The sequence below is a fragment of the Sminthopsis crassicaudata genome, chromosome 1 (assembly GCF_048593235.1).
Source record: "Sminthopsis crassicaudata isolate SCR6 chromosome 1, ASM4859323v1, whole genome shotgun sequence".
Taxonomy (NCBI): Eukaryota; Metazoa; Chordata; class Mammalia; order Dasyuromorphia; family Dasyuridae; genus Sminthopsis; species Sminthopsis crassicaudata.
The window spans coordinates 337,734,576-337,752,584 of record NC_133617.1 but is presented as its reverse complement, the minus strand read 5'-3'; the positions used below and the strand labels follow the sequence as shown (position 1 = coordinate 337,752,584).

The 18,009-nt window shown below is 33.9% G+C and overlaps 1 protein-coding gene across 1 annotated transcript in view; it reads left to right on the top strand.

Moving 5' to 3' along the window:
• The window catches only part of ADCY2 (adenylate cyclase 2), a 589,713-nt gene extending 573,764 nt beyond the window's left edge, over positions 1 to 15,949 (top strand). Inside the window, 3 exon segments of the mRNA XM_074279140.1 lie at positions 4,775 to 4,889; positions 7,492 to 7,616; positions 11,256 to 15,949. Of these exon segments, the coding sequence (XP_074135241.1) occupies positions 4,775 to 4,889; positions 7,492 to 7,616; positions 11,256 to 11,408 (393 nt within the window). The 3' untranslated portion in view covers positions 11,409 to 15,949.
• The last annotated feature ends 2,060 nt before the right edge of the window (positions 15,950 to 18,009 follow it).

Here is an 18,009-nt window from a genome sequence, read left to right as displayed (position 1 = left end):
TATATTGTATTTAACATATACTTTAACATATTTAACATGTATTGATCAACCTGCCCTCTGGGGGAGGGGTTGGGGCGAAGGAGGGGAAAAATTGGAACAAAAGGTTTTGCAATTGTCTATGCTGAAAAATTACCCATGCATAATGTAATGCCGGAGAAACTGAGCAAGACAGAGATTAGAGAGTATTCAATACAGAATTTATTAAATGGAGGATTTTACTGGGAACAATGGATCCATGATTGGTTCCAGGGCTGAATGAGACTATCCTCTCAAAGAATCCAGCCCTGAATATCAGATACAGCATTATTTTATGGGGTAACAAGAATAATGACGTAATGGGGGAGATACCTGGATGGAGATGATCTAATGGGGGAGGCACCTAGGATGACATAATGGGAGGTACTGGAAAGGCTCCCGACATTCTAATGATGTCTAAAATGAAGATTCTTAAATATAATATTGTTCAATCACTCCCTAATTGATGAACATCCCTGTAATTTCTAGTTCTTTGCCACCACAAAGAGAGATTAACTTTTAAGAAGACTGGAAAGGAATGAATGGTCAAGGTTATAAAGGGTTTTCAAACTCAAACAGTTTTATATTTGACCCTAGAAGAAAATAGGAATCACTGAAACTGTTTGTTATTTATTGTTCTTTAATGAGATGTGGGGGTGACATAGTGATAGTACAATTTAGGAAGATCAATTTGATAGAGAATGGATGGAATAAGGCGAGATTTGAATTAGGAAGACCAATAAGTAGGCTACTGCTATAATCCATGTATAAGGTGATGAGAAACTGTCCAAGGGTAATAGCAGTGTCATATGAGAAAAGTAGCATATAGATGAGATGTTACAAAGGACTAATCAATAGAACTTGACACAGATTGGATATTGGGGTTGAGGGAAAGGATGGAATTGGTGATGATAGCTAAATTGTAAGCCTGGGTGACTGGAAGAATGAAAAGAAGAAATTCCTTTACAGTATTAGAAAAGTTTATAATAGGGGAAGATTTTAAAAGATTGTGAGTTCTATTTTGGATTTATTGAATTATAGAGTTCTACCTAGGTCAAAATAGATGATGAGATGAGGAGAGAAATTAGGACTGGATAAATAAATATGAAAATTATCTACATAGAGGTGATAATAGAATCTATGGGAGCTGATAAGATCATTAAGGGAAATAGTACAGAGAAAAAAGAGGACCCAGGACAGAGCAATAGGGGAAACACATAGTTAGTGGGTGGATATGACATGACTAAAAATCAACAAAGGAGAATGATAGGCAGCAATATTTTAAAAAAGAAAAGATAAAATCCATAATATATATTCCTAAATGCAGATTTGAGAAAGATCATGATCCATTACTTTTTTTTATTCTGTTCTTAGCATTTAGATTCTTCACCAAGCTTCAGGGATCAGCACACATAGCTAGGGTTTAGATGTCTTCCTTAACATAGTTGACTAATTTAACTATGTCAAACAGTAGAGTATTCCTCCATCACCACTGCAACTTTTGATTCCAATTATTGAGTCATACCTTGCAGAGTAGTTTTCAACTCTGTTGGTTAACAGAGTTATATTGATACGTATTTAACATTACTCTACTTCAGCATCATAGTATCCTAAGAAGAAAATTATCTTCCTTTTTCCCAGTCAAACTTTAGTATTTCATTATAGTCCATTCATGAAAAGGTTTGAGGGAAGGTTCAAGAAAGATATGGAATATATATATATATATATATATATATATATATATATATATATATATATATTATGAAAGGCAATCATCCAATTGAATTTTACGGTAGTTAAATAAAATGTCCTAGGACACAATGAATTTGTAGAGCCATTCTCTAAAAATGACGTGAGATTTCAATTGGGCAGGAAAAATAAACTCCTATAAGACCCATGAATGGGCAGTTAGAAAAGGTAATTTCTGACACTGCCCTGCACCTGAATATGAGAATCTAGGGCTGTCACATAAGTATCTTTTCTGAGGTTTGTGAGTCATCAATTTAGAGTGAGAAGAAACCATAGAGGTCAACAATACAGTTTGATAGTTTTATTCAGTTGAATAATACAATATATTTTTCAATGGCTAGATTTACATCCATCATAAAAAGAAATTATGGTAAAAAAAATTATGAAAGTAGGATGGGCTTAGACTGGACCTACAGTTTCATTTGTATAAGAATCTCCTGGATGGAGAAACTACATGCAAGTTGACACCTTTTCTGCAACTTTAACTCTTCAAGAGCCTCCAGAACTCTAGGAACACTGTTCCTAGAACATAAATTAAGTGACTTGCTGAGGGTCACATAGCCAGGATGTGACTGAGATGAAGCTTGAACACAAGTCTCCCTGGCTCTCTATCCATTAAGCTAGTGCTAGTTATAATTGCCTAAATCATACAAACTTAATTTATATTAAATACAAAGTGTGAATACCCAATTTCTTTTAACTTAATATAAATGCTAGTTTTACTTATGTATCATTACTAGCCAGTGTAGATAAGGCAGTAATTTGAATGATCTAAAATTTGGCAAGGGACCTTTCTTTATGACAATGATGTTTAAGTAGAATAGGCAATTATGTTTAAACTGTCCTAATCAATAGAAACCAAAAAGGAGTTACCAATTATACTTTATAATTTTATTGAACAAGTGATCTTTGGTCATAATCCTAGCTCTATTATCCTCCAGAATATTATATTCAAAGCCCTACAATTTTTTAATGTAGAAGCTGCTAAATCTTGGGTTACCCTGATTGTGGTTCCACTGTACTTCACTTGTTTCTTTCTGGATGCTTGCAATATTTTCTCCTTGGCCTGAGAATTCTAGAATTTACCCTCTGCTCTGATTCTAGAATATCCGGACAGTTTTCCTTGATAAATTTTAGAAAGATGATGTCTAGACTCTTTTTTTTTTTTTTTTTTTTTTTGTTCATGACTTTCCAGTAGACCAATAAATTTTAAATTTTTAAATTATCATACTTGGATCTATTTTTCAAGTCAGTTGTTTTTCTAATGAGATATTTTATTTTTTCCTTTTTTTTTTTTTTTTTTTTAGTTTTGCCTTATTGTAGTTTGATTTCTCATAAAGTCATTAACTTCTATTTGCTCAATTCTAATTTTTAAGGAATTATTTTCCTCAGTGAGCTTTTGTATCTCTTTCTTATTTGGCCAATTTTGTTTATCAAGGCATTCTTTTCCTCATTAGTTTTTTTTGTATTCTTTTTGTACCACTCTCAATTCTATTCCTACTTTTTCCTCTGTCTCTCCTACTTGATTTTCAAAATACCTTTTGAGCTCTTTCATGACCTGAAACCAATTCTTAATTTTTTTGGAGGCTTTAGATGTAGGAACTTTGATTTTGTTATCTTCTGAATGTGTGTTTTTGTCTTCCTTGTCAACATAGTATCATTCTATGGTCAGAATATTTTTCTGTTGTCTGCTCATTTTCTTAGCCTGCTACTTGGCTTTTAATTCTTTCTTAAAGTAGAGTTCTATTTCCAGGATGGAGGGTGTACTATCCCAAGTTTCAGGGGGTTTATGCAATTGTTTTCAGAAATCCTTCTAAGGACTTGACCACAAGTACTTTTTTCTTCCCAAAAACTGCTAGGAGTGTCCCCACCCCACTGAAGCTATAAGTTCTTGTGTGTTAAAGCACCACTATTTCCTCAGTACTAGTAAAAAGATACCCTGTGAACTGAGGCTTCAGGAAGCTGCCATCACCACCATTGCCCATGACCAGTCTTGATTTGCTGGTTTCTGAAGGTCCTTTTACTCTACTAACAAACCTTTCTTGCCAAGCTTTCCAGTCATCTTTTATGTCTCTGGGCTCAGAGGTTTGAAAACCATTAATACTGCTGCTGATTCAGAGGTCCCTAGATCCATTTCTGCTCTGCTGGTACTGGAGTCAGGGCTATACTGGCATGGCCTGCACCAGGACTGCATACTGGATACCCACCCTGGTGCTACAGACATTTCCTGCTGAACTTCTAAGTTGTCTTTGGCTGTAAAATTGTTCTGCTCTGTTTTTTTGCGTGTGTTCTAATGCTCTAAAATTTCTTTAGAGTTATTATTTAAGGAATTTGGAGATGTTTGAGGGAGAAGTCTGCAAGTTCCTGCATTTACTCTGCCATCTTAGTTCTGCTTCTCATCAATTATTTAAATATTATTTAAAAAAATAAGAGCCCATGCACATTTCTAGATTCTGTAATAGGAGAGAAATGCTACAAGAATGAAGAAGAGGATAGAGCACCAGCCTTGAATTCAGGAGGACCCGAGTTCAAATCTGGCCTCAGACATTTAACACTACTTCCTAGCAGTGTGACCCTGGGCAAGTCACTTAACCCCAGCCTGGGGGGGGGGGGGGAAACTATACTACTGAATGAAAAAAAAAAAGAATGAAGAAGAGAAGGATGGAGAAAGGAAAACAGTGGATTTTCTTGATCAACCATTCCTCCCCCCTTACCAATAGATATGAATTCTGTTCATCTCAAAGAATCCTTTTTTTTTTTTTTTAATCTCTTCTGGTATTTAGAATCTTTCCCTTTTCTCACCCTAAAAAGAGAAAGGGTCTTTTATTGCAAGAAAGGAATTTAAAGTCTATAATACTACAAGCTTACATATAATGGGATATTCTACAGAATTCTGTTTTTAAAGCAGTTTCATGTTTGGTTTTTCAGATTGATATGCGGATTTGGGCCTCAATAGAAAATATTCTGAGTTTTTCTCTAACTACCTTTTGTACATATTGCTCCCATTCAGGAGCCTGAGCGCCAGTACATGCACATTGGCACCATGGTGGAATTCGCTTTTGCCCTAGCAGCTAAATTGGATGTAATCAACAAACATTCCTTCAATGACTTCAAATTGCGAGTGGGTATGTTTTGGAAAGAACTTCATGTTTTCTGATCTCTTTGTAAAAATAACTAAGAATGTCTTGCATAAAGAGGAGGCTCAAAGACCTAGAGTAGGTCAAATGCCAGTGGCTATAGCTTTAAGACTAATTTACATTGCACACAAAATTGTCCAGTCACTGTTTTAGGATTCATAGCCCAAAAGAAAATCAAGCCCGATTCCAAAGGTTAAATCTCACCATTTAATAATTTATCAGGAGGTACTCCAAAAATAAAGTAGTCCAACCTTATAAATAAGAAAATTGGATTATTTTTCCTTCTTTAGAATGAAGAAAATAAATGTATTATCTTGCATATCTTCTTCCATTTTCTTTCTTGTCAACCTTATTCTTGGTAACTTTTATCCAGACCACATAATGCTACAGAGATACTGTCATTATGACAATGGCGTTATTTTTAGAGTTACTTTCTTAAGAGAAAGGAGACAGCTCTCATTTGATGAGATAAAATAGTAGATTTTCCTCTTTATCTAAACTGCCCTCTTACCGGGCCTTCATACTATATGGTACCTTCATGGATTCAATTGCTTCCTATTTAAATAAGGAGAGAAATGAATTTCATGGCCTATAATCACTACCATCATGTGAACTCCTACTCTTTGGGTTATGATTCTCCAAAATTCCACAAAAATTACTCATTGCAGAGTAGGGAAAATTAATGAATAGAATAAAAGGCATACATATATGCATGCATGCAGACAATGAATAATTTTATTGGATATTCTAGGGTGTTTATACAACAGTTTCATAATTTCTATGACTTGGACATTTTCATTTTCCAATGAACGACTAATAAAACAATAGAATAAGAAAACAGGTTGAGTTTGTAACTATCAAGCCATTTTTCAAGCTGTGAAAATCATATCTAAGTATCTTTCGGCATAATAATATTTGAGAACTTATGCTAAACTTACAAACCCATCCAACAACCCATATCTCCTGTTAGGTAACAATCTGGTTACATATCCCATCCTTTTCTTTCTACAAAGTTGTTTCTCTACTCTTGTGCCTGGTAGACATTGCCATCTAGTGGCCAATCTCAAGGACTAAAAAATGTCTTCTAGGACTTGCTTGAGACAGCATTATTCCAAATATTAAAGGTTTAGAGGCAAATTCTCCTCCCTAGACTCCTCTTTTGTACATTAAACTGGGAAGTTAGTCTGTTAATCAAGAATCACAAGTCAACAAATCTTTTTCAAAATGGAAACTACCTCTATTGCCAGCAGCATAGCAGGTCATGAGGGGCCACCTCTGGGAGCCATAGACAGACTTACTGATTGTGTCAGAACTATGCTGCCAGAATGAGCTGCTGGAACCAGAGACGTCAAATTACCCAGTAGAAGTACAGTAGTCTGATGTTCATCAAAAATGTTTGCTAGGATGGAAGAAAAATTACTTCTGACTACTGGAACAGAAACGTATGCTTGAAAAGTAATTCTCTATGAGAACAAATATTCTTTACTTTTAATGGTCAATGAGAATCTGGGGCTTTTATGGACTAGGGTCTGTATTTTACTACTTGTCTTCCTATAGTAAAATTGGAAGACTGGCTTGGTACCACAATGGTACCTCAAAACCATTTTTGTCTTCATCATTCTAGATTATTTTCTCCCCCAAATCAGCAAACCTTTTATTAAAACAATTAGAGATGCGTAGGGGAAAGTACAGAAACTCATTTGATGTCACTGTCTACTGTAATCTAAAAAGCTCTTAATTTGGACAGATAGACAAAGAGTCCATATTTTGTAAAAACAGAGTCATCAAGTAGGTCAGAAAGGTAATTTTTGTTTCATTAAAAAAAACAATATTAGCAATACCAATTAGCAGAAATCCACATATCCTAGAAACAAGTGAAATTGAGACAGGTCCAGAAAAAAATCAGATAGCTAGAGTAAATAATGGTTTAAAAATTATATTTCTTCAACTTTTTCAAGAGGTTTTCATCTTAGGGTGGGCAGAGAAAGGAAAATATAGTTAATCCTCCTAATAATTTGATCCAATGATGAAATAGGGCAGATTGGGGTAAAATAGTAGCTGAATGGGGAGTGCATATTTTGAGAACTGATGAAGCTGTTTGTTTAAACTTCAGTGCTATTTTATATACCTCCAATTTTGATTCACTAAGGGCAGCCTAGATAATGGAGTACTTTTCTTCAATGATTAATTTTGCCTGTATTATGTAATTCATATCCCATTATACTAAAATAATTTTGCAATCCTCCCTCTTTCCTCTATGTTTGGCTGAATCAAAACCTACCCAAACATTGTCACCTAATTCTATTCATTCCTTTCTGTGTCTCCTTTCTCTACTTCTCTGCATGGTAAACAAAAATGCTCAATTTACTTTATATCTCTTATTTCTATCTGCAACTCCAGTATAATACCATTCGTGTATTCCAATAAAATGTTATTAATTCCCATTTTACAAATTGTATCCTCTAATATGCATCACAAGAGCACATAACTTCTATCCCAGTCTTATTAAAATAATCTCATAAAGATGTCACTTATTTGAAACAGCGATGAAATCATTATGGCCTTGTTATTAGAATCTGATGTTTCACAGGTATTAACCATGGCCCTGTAATAGCTGGTGTAATTGGAGCTCAGAAACCTCAATATGACATCTGGGGCAATACAGTAAATGTGGCCAGCAGAATGGACAGCACTGGAGTCCTAGATAAAATACAGGTATTTCAGTTTGGATTTATATAATTTATTTTTCTCATGTGATTAGAAACAATGAATTCAGGACTGCCACAAACCATGATGGTGGGGATATTAAGATAGAATAAAATATAACCACTGAAGAACTTTCATTAATATCTATAGTTTTGTTTTTTTTTTTTCAGCAACAAGCATTTATCAAGAGCTTCCTATGTGACAGGCACCTTGGGAAGATGAACACAAACAGAAAAATGATATCTGCTCTCAAGGAGCTTTCATTTTAAAGACTATACCCTAAAAGTAAACTATAAAGTGAGGGAGAAGTAAACTATGAAGTGAGGGAGAAGTAGAGATAAGGTACCTCCCCCAGGGCAAAGTAGGGAAAATAGTCTGTAGTAAATTCTAGAAAAGAAGGAAGACATGGAAGACATGTGTACTTCTTTAATAGAGGTTCTGGGAGAAACCATCCAATCGGAAGAATAAATCACAGAAATAAAGGGTAGTTAGTATAAGCAAAAACAAACAAACAAAAATAAAAACAAAAAAACTCCACAAAATAACAAATGTTTTTGAGTAACAAGAATTGGACTTCAATAAAAAGAAAGAAGCTAAAAGTATCAGCCATGTTTATTATACTTTCTTAACTTAGAAACATAGAAAAGATTTTAAAAGTTATTTAGTATATAGACCAGGCCTAACGTGTCTTACAATACTTTTACTCTCTATAGTATCTCCAACAAAGAGCTATCTACTCTTCCTCTGAACATCTTCAGTACTAGAAAACTCATTATTTTCCAATGTGCTTCTTTCCAATTTTGGAAACCTAAGTTATATATTCTTCATATTCAGCCAAAATCACCTTATGGTGGCCAATCAGAAGAAATCGTATCTTTTTTTCTCCCGTATGACAATGCTAAATAAAGAAATAGTAGGTAGTTTAATAGATCTTCAATGAAAATAAATTCATTAAAAAAAAAAAAAAAAAAAAAAACAACCTACTGATGAATTTAACAGAAGCAGTCCAGCTGAAGAAATATATTTGCTTGTAAAGGATGCCAGACAATTGGAAGGAATGGTGAAATCTTTTAAGTAAGGGAAGCAACATGTTAAAACAAAAAGATGAATGATACTCAAGCTAAAGGACCTAGGTTTAAATCCCATTTCCCATACTAATTATTTTGATAATCTTAGGCTAAAAAAAAGTCTGTTAACTACCTTGAGTCTCAACTTCCTCATCTGTAATGTTTAAAAAAAAAAAAAAAAAGTTAGATTAGATAGTTTCTGAGGTTCTTTTCACATCTAGATCTCTGATCCTAAATTACGTTTTCTATGTTGAATCCCTATTTAATACAATGTCAAAAACAAAGATGTTAAATTGGTCTTTCCATGCTAGGGAAAAAACATTTGGTTTCCGTCAAAAATAAATCTTGGTATCTGTCAAAAATAAATATTCTTTAATTTAGGAATTATGAATGTAAATAACATGATTGTCTAATTCCTAAGCAATGGGTATAGGAAGATGCATCACTCCCTTTAGATGTATCTTTAGACAATGACCAAACCCCTCTAGTCATGAAATCATTTTAAAGATATGACACTAATTATAAGCCTTTCATATGTAAATATAAAGTCATTGTTATTACGGAAGAAACATAAGGTATTTAATTCATCTAGTACCTACTTGCCACTTTGCCTGGGTGCTTAGATGTTCCATCTTTCCATGTTTTTATATTCCTAAAATTCAGTTTTACAAATAGTGATACAAATAAAACTTCCAAATAACTAGCATCCATTTAATAATTTAAGGTTTCCAAAATATTTTACACATGTTATTTCATTTAATCCTTCCAACTATTTTGTGAGATAGATGCTGCTATTATCTTTCATTTTACAAAGAAACTGAGACATAAAGGATAAATAACTTGGCCAGGTTCACTTACTTAAGTATATTGGACAGGATTCAAACTCAAGTCTTTTTGGCTCCAAGTTCAACATTTTATCTACTGTGCCCCTCTGATTGTCTAAAATATTGTGATTTCCCAAGCATTCTTGGCAGATAATCCACTCTTGTATCTCAGGCTACAAGATTGTACCTAATCAGGAATATAAAATATTAATTAAAACAAAAGAAATTCTTTATTAATATACCTTTGGATTTCAAAAGACATGATTTTTTCCCTATACAGTTGACTCCTCTTTTTAAAATGTAGGTCAAATCCTTCTCACACCTTAGAAGATGGTATGCATGAATTGTTATAGCCAGATGAATTGGTAATTAATTTATGAAATTATGAAATGGGAGCAGGCATGTCTAGCTCTTTGGGTCCTCACTTAGAAAGGCCACATTGGCACCAGAAAATGAAGTAGCCATCATACTTTAATTAAAGACAGAGAATATGGGAGTAAATAATCCATAAAGATAGGAAAAAAGAGGTAAAGAGGCAAATGATATGGCTCAGGGATGGGAGAATGAGGTGAGGAAGAAAGGCAGTGTGAGGAAAAGGATGGGGACAGGGAGAGGGAGAGAATATCACTCACTTAATCATGGATTAGATTTAGGAGCATTCAACAGCATGAAGAGTGCTTGGGAGGCAGGAGTTTGAAAACCCATTTTTATGAGGTTTTGGGGGAAAATCAAACAACTCCTCTCTCTGTAATCTTGGAATATAGCATTATCATATCCAAATTATCTCAAAGTTATCAATAAAACTTCAATTACCATTTTATCATCAATAAGTACCTTTTTGGTGTTCTGCTGGTCTGGAGTTGTGGAAGTTTGGATTTAGTCTAAAATTTATGTATCATGAGGTCAGAACCTTCATAAGCAGTACCTAAATGGTTTCTCCATTATTTGACTCCATTATTAGGATGTAAATTTAGTAAATATGTGATAGGTTTTTTTTTAAATTATGCTCCTTTGATGTTTGTGATAGTTTGTACATGATTTCCAGGTTACCCTTTGCAATCTATTCAGCTATTGCCTCTTTACACTGACTGTAAACTTATTTTACTGACTATAAGAGGGAGAAGGTCAAGGGGACCAGAAAAAAAGATACAATTTTAACACACCAGAAAAAAAAAATTCTTTCCTGATATTCTTTCTTCTGGTGATGTGCCTGTTTAAAATTAGCTGGGTGATCTTGGACCTTCAATCTGTAGCTCATCAATAGACTTATATTGGAAATCTTTTGACCTTCATTGGTTTCTCATTCTGCTCCTGGCCTCTTGTGGTATTTAGTTTGGTTTTGGAATACTACATATATAGCATGGTAAATCCCCCTTCTTATAAAAGATCAGATTCTTGAGTTTTGTTCTGCAGAAAAACAAAGGCTTCTTATCTTTAAATACCAAACTGGGGTTTTGGTGTATTTCTGATTGCAAATGAATAATAAATATGTTAATGACTGCATACATGACAGTCATTTGCAAATATTTTTCTTGAGAAAATAATTGTATGTGTGTATATATAATATATAGTACATATGCATTTATAAATAATATGTGAGTATATATATGTATTTATATATCTGTGTATCTGCATATGCATATATTAATATGTGTAAGTGTGCACAAGCCTAATGAAGAAAAAAAGCAGACTTTGAGACCTGATTCAGTTTTTTCTAATCTATCTATGTTAATATGTTTTAAAAACTTCTATTTCAGGTCACTGAGGAAACAAACATTGTCTTACAGACACTAGGATACATGTGTACTTGCAGAGGAATAATCAATGTGAAAGGAAAAGGTGAACTGAAGACATATTTTGTACATACGGAAATGGCAAGATCCCTTTCCCAAGCAAACGTGGCATCCTGAAGAATATGCCTAGATTTGGAAAAAATATATACATATATATTCTCTTTTAGGGAAAGTGCCCTAAATTTTCTGAAGGCATTTCTGTTCCCTTAATTTGAATGCGTGTGCTATTTTCCACATATAGACTTTGTGCAGAGAAGTCTGGATGTCTCATTGGCTCACGCATCTCTTTTTTGACATGCTGGGAAACTTTCAGTGAACACTAAAAAATTAGACAACTGTACTGCCATTTGCACTGTGTTTACTTCCAAATGGAGAAAAGACTGGAACAAAATGAGGAGAAACAAGAAGAAAAGAATGAAAGGACTTATAATATTAGAAGGAAAACAAACAAAACAATTCTTAAGGCAATAAAACTAGGGGGTGTATAATATTTTCTGGTGCATGTTATTTTCTGGAAAATACAGTAGGCTCTCCAACCACATTCACTAGTCTGATATTAAAATACATAGTATTTGTAAATAAGTTAATTCTGTCCCTCCATATTAGGTTGAATGTCTTCACCTGTGTGTCTCATGGCCAGTGGCAGCCTACAGGCACTCTGTGATGTGGTATTGCCAATGATGGCTTTTTAGCACCATCTTCACTGGTCCATTGCCATTGATTTTCAGAGTCCTCACTACACAGGATCAGTTTTGTACAAAACACATCATGTTTTGGAGCCATTGTCTTTTGTAAGGTTAATTCATTAAAAATTTATATGGATTTTGTCTTGTGACTTGTGTCTTTGTCCAACCACTTCTTTTCTCTCTCTTCCCTGATATAACTTAAGGGATACAAATATCACCAGCTATTCTCCTTCTGACACACCAGCAACACATTTCAGAAAGAATTCCCTGAGCATCAGGAGGATACTAGAGTCCATCCTTTTGGCCTTTCCACCACTTTCAGGTATGAATGACCTAGAAGGATGAAGGTCAGTAGAGGAAAATCATAAAAGAGGTACCAGGTTGTTCTGACCTATCATGTCTAGCTTGATTGTCAAAAACCTTGGGCAGATCCAGATCAAATTTGACCTAAGCTGTTTGGTGTCATGATGCTAGATGGGGACAATAATACACAAATACACACACACATACACACACACACACACACACACACACACACACACATATCAATTCTGTATATGTATGTTTTAATATGTTATATATTTACATATATTCCTACATACTTCTCCATCAATATAAATAAACATACACACATATGAGAAGCATCATGATGTACAGTCTTGGTGTCACACTGCCTCTATTAGATGTATATATGTCTATAGGGTATACACAAATATATGTATGTTTTAAACTGGGCCTTTTATTTCCTTTATGTAGGGAACTATAGTAGGGAATTTCTCTCTATATAAGTTTTGCATGTCAATAACTTCTACAAATTATAGTGAAAGAGAGACAGAGACAGAGACTGAGAGCAAGAGAAATAGATGAGGGGGGAGAGACAGACAGACAGAGATAGAGGAAGAGAAACAGAGAGATAGAAACAGAGAGACACAAAGAAAAACAGAGACAGAAGGAAGAAGGAAGAAAGATGGGAGGGAGAGAGAAACAGAGGAAGAGAAAAAAAGAAGATAGAGAGACAAATAGAGGAGGAAGAGAAAGATATGGAGGGAGAGGGAGAGACAGAGACATACAAAGAGAAACAGAGACAGAGAGAAAGAAAAGGGGGAGGGAGAGAGAAACAGAGGAAGAGAAAGAAAGAAGATAGACAAATCGAGTAGAAAGAGAAAGAGAGAATGTAAATATACACATAAATACATATATGTGTGTATATACACATTTTGTCAAATGTTCTTAATGAAAAGTAGAATAAAAAAATTCATCACTTTTTATTCAGACAAGATTTGTTTGTATGCTTTCCTACCACTTATTTGGCCTAATAAATGAAATAAATAGTGTGTAAAAATATTTCTTGCTATCTTATAACATTATTATTTACTCATACATTACTGCCAAACTTCAGAAAATTCCATGAAATATATCCTTTACAACCCTAGTCCTTCTGTTCTTTGCTAAATACCTAAGAACGGCAATAAAAGTCTTGTTTACAGATTTCCCCAGTAGTATTTCCTAGGTTTAAAACTGGACCATCTGTTGGAATGATGAATTGCCATTCTGACGGCTGGCTTCTCTGAAAGCCTGGCCTAACACCCACCAAAACAGTCTGGCAGAAGATACTGTAATATGAGGTAATGGAAAATAGGTCATTTGGGGACCAACTATCATAGGAACTTTGACCTCATAAAATTTAAGCTTGGTTCTTTACCAGGACAACATTAGCAAACTGATAAAAATAAAAAGATGTATATTTCTCATTATGCTTTAAAATTAAGACTTTCATTTTCAAAATCAGTATCATTCATTAGCTTTACAAAACCATATGTCATTATTGGCTAAATTATATTAGAGAAAAACAATAAATTTCCCAGAGCTCTATTTCTGGGACTTGAATGGATGAAAACATTTTTACTAAGTGCTTGCTATGTGCTAAGCACTGGGTTTAAGAACAAAAAAAGCTAAGACAATCCCTGCTCTAAAGAAGTTCACCTTTTCATTGGAAGAAATAATAGATAAAAGGAAGTTGTGCTGGTGAATAAATAGAAAAGCCTGGAAGTCCTAATGGTTCAGCAGCATGGCAAATGGAGAGGACCTGATGTCAGATGATTGTGCCAGATGTCTGCAGGGCATAGAAGCTGGATAAATAAGAAGTTGGTGGTCCTCTATCTCACCTAAAGGTAATTAGTGATTTCCATTTCACTCAAGTTGTATAAGCAGTATGGATTTTAGATGGCCTGAATAAGAGGAAAGGGCAAGAAGGGAAGGATGCACCTGTGGGGCTTTAGAGAAAAAATAATCATCAAATCATTATTAGTGTTTACCCACTTAGTGAAGGTCATTAAAGCCACCATTGAGAATATGAGAATCTTTCTTGGATCATGGGGATCAAAGAATTATAAATGTAGAGCTGAGAGAGACTTGAAAGCTTATCTGATCCTTAAATTATATATTTCTAGCTAGCTGGCTAGTAATATATGTATAGTTACATAAATACATATTTTGTGTAATTTTATGAAATTGTATTGAATTTTAATTTTATGAATGAGGAAATTGGGACCCAGAGAGTTTAAGGGCATGTGTAAAGTACAACATGTTATAAGTGGCAATTCTGGGATTCAAAGTCATATTCCCTAGTTCCAAATTCATGGCTCATAAATATATCACAGAGTTTCTTGAGGACATATTCATTTCCTAAATGTATAAAAGAGTGCTTGTGATCACATTATTTTAGATGTTTGGAATTTTTCAATCTCTTATTTGATTAAAATTCTGCTTGCCAGTCAAAATGGCAAAAGGTACTTTGTCTTGTTCTTCTTTTGCTTTTTTAATGATAAAATCTTTTTATATTCAGATTGTTTAACCATTTTGAACTTACTATATGCATTCTTTTGAGTACAACCTTATAGCTTTTTTTTTTTTATGTATGACCAACATTCCCATTAAGTTTCACCTCTTGATTGGTACAACCTGTGTCTTCTGTTTTTTTCATAACATTTTGTATATGGGGATTTTGAATAAGCATCATTGACTAGTGATAATTTGGTAGGCTAAAACAAAATTAGTATGTCTGAAGATTTTTAGCTTCTCTCTACAAGGACTTTAATGTTACTTTGTATATTTATTAGTTTTTAGATTGTGAGTATCTATGCAAGGTCAGAATGCATTTTATCTTCTCATGAGCCAAAACAACAAAAAAAAAAAAGATGGGATAAATATAGCTTTGAAGTCTTCTGTAACTGAAGGCTTATCATGTAAAAATTAATAAGGACTGGTCATTCCCACCAACAGTACAAAAGGCAATCCTTCCATGCCTTCACATCTTGTGCAAATCATATTATCCATACTCAAATGGATCTGCAATCTCATCATTTCCCTCCCATTATGGCAAGCACAACTCATCTATGCCTACTCATCTTATGCCACTCTTGTCCAACATCTCCCTTAAGATCACACAGAAGGTCTATTCAAAGTCCTGGAGACCTCCTTTTTTTCCTGACAATTGCAAGAGCATTAATGGAGAACTCTGCCTATCCAACTATCATTGCAACACAATCAGCATATCTTTATTTCCTAGGATACAATTCATCTTTTATTCATGCTGTCTCTAATTTCTAATTATATCTTATTGCCTACTTATACCTAGTGCTTCTCCATTGCCCTCTTTATGATGCATATTTTAATGTGCTATAGATAGTTATATTGACATCAAACAATACCAGCAAAATGTTAGCATCAAAAAGTTTTTCATGGGAAGTTTGGGATCAGTAAAGAACTTTGAAATTTCCTGAAAACAAACCTGCCTTTTCTCCTCCTATGAAATTCTGGGCCCTATTTTGTTCTTCTGCATTGTCTTTCCCTGACATATATACTAACAAGCTCTATAAATGTCCATCAAATTTATGTTGAAACTGGGACAACAAATAATCTTCATCACTTTTTTTGTATGGTTAATGATTTTGTTTAGAAGGCTTTGCAGTGCTGGACTCCGGCATCTGAAAGATTTCATTATCCATAAGGAATTTCTTTTTCTAATTTTAACATTAGAATATCTACATAATACTTTTGACAAGCAGATCTGCTATATGGCTTTGCCTATTATCAGATGCTTATTGAAAATTTATTTCCGTTACACATTCCAAGGATCCTGAATAATCTTGATGTGTGGATGATTCTTTGCTATTCGAGAGCCTTTAGAATGTTTTGTCATACTCAGTTTTGGGGGTGGGTAGAGGGGTAATTAACAAATTAGTCATAATGCAATAGCAGTTATTCATTTCCGTAATTGGTAAATGTGTAGTGCATTGTCAATTATAAGTTGTGAAAGCTTACTTGGTCCCTACAAATATGCTTCTTGAAAGATGCACAGGAAAATTAACTCAAAAATGTTGTACACTAAGTAAACATATAGGTTAGTACTTATGTTCTTTTTTTTCCCCATTATTAAGGTCTATGATTTTTTTCCACCATGTCTTTGTAATCTTTTCCTTCAGATATACTATAATTTAGTTCCTTAGTGTCTTAACAGTTGTCACCTCCAGTTTAAGATTATGTATGTATATATATGTTATTAGTCCAATTTAGCTGCTTCTCTTTAGTACTTTCTATACTTGGCTATATTTTCCTAAAAATCCTCCATGGAGGATGGGGGTTCTTTCAGTGAGGGCCTTTAGGTTTCTTAAAATATTAGAAAAACCTGGAACACCTCAAAACAAATGGATATGTGGGTTTGAGTTAATATGTGGATGTGAGTTGATGCATCTGGTACTTCTAATTTTATTTACATTATATAATACTAGAGAAATTCATTCCCACAATATCATGACTATTTGACTTTTCCTTTTCTAGATATACATTTCTTTGGTCTCCTTGTGTCCCTCTAGCATAGACCTCTATATATACTTAATATAGATCAGCTGTACTTTACACCTTTGGGAGAGAGTTGCTTTGTTTTGTCTTATTTTGAAGTGTAATCGCTTACTCTATCACATTAGAGACTGAGAGAGTCCAAAAATTATGACTCCACTGACATTGAAGGTAAGATTGTTTGAAATTCTTCACAGATTTTTTTTTCATTTTTGAAATTGCCTTGAAGTTTTTATTTTAAATGATCTTAAAATGTTCTGGCAACTCCACTAATTTTTCATGAAGAATCTATGAACCATATTTCCATTGAACAGTGACTTCCTTTCATAAAACAATTTCATCTGTAGTAACATTATAGTATCAGAGGCAGCTAGTTGGTACAGTAGATAAAGCACTGACCCTCGAGTGAGGAGGACCCGAGTTCAAATCCAACCTCAGACATTTAATACTCCCTAGTTGTGTGATCCTTGGCAACTCAACACTAATTGCCTTTGCCCCCACCCCAAAACAAAACAAAATTATAGTGTCAAAATTCAATTCCTCGGGTAATGCCTCCTCCATCACTAGAAAAAATTAATATAATTACAGTAATAACAGTTAATATGGATGGATGGCTTAAAAACATGATTCTTCACAATATAGACCTCTTTTTCTACTACTGTTCCACAGCCATTGTGGTAGCCAAATAAGATTGAAGGCCATTTGCTATCATGTAGAACTTCTTAAAAACTTGTTTTTTTCCTCTTTTCATTTTATAATCTAACATCTTTTTTTTTTAAGATTTTACCAATTATATTTCAAATTATTGTTTCTGCTGGTTGCTACGCCTCTCCTTTTTCCCAAATATGCAAGTGTTTACTGGTTGAAGTTGTTTTTAGACTCTTTTGGCCTCTTCATTGTGGCAACTGATGTAAGTCTGCTACATCACCTTTGGAAACATAGTCTGTATTGATGCAGTTCTTTTACCCACATTTCTTTTTTCCAGTATCAATTGCTTATTTAAATTTCAGGTTGAAGATGTTTTATTTCATACCATATGTTCTAATTTTTATTCTTTTCTCCAATTGTCTTTTTGATATTGATCTTTTCACATCAGTTGTCAGACTATACACAGCTAATTTAGCAGTAACTCCTGTATCACCGTCATTTCCTGTCTAAAATACAATCAATTTTAT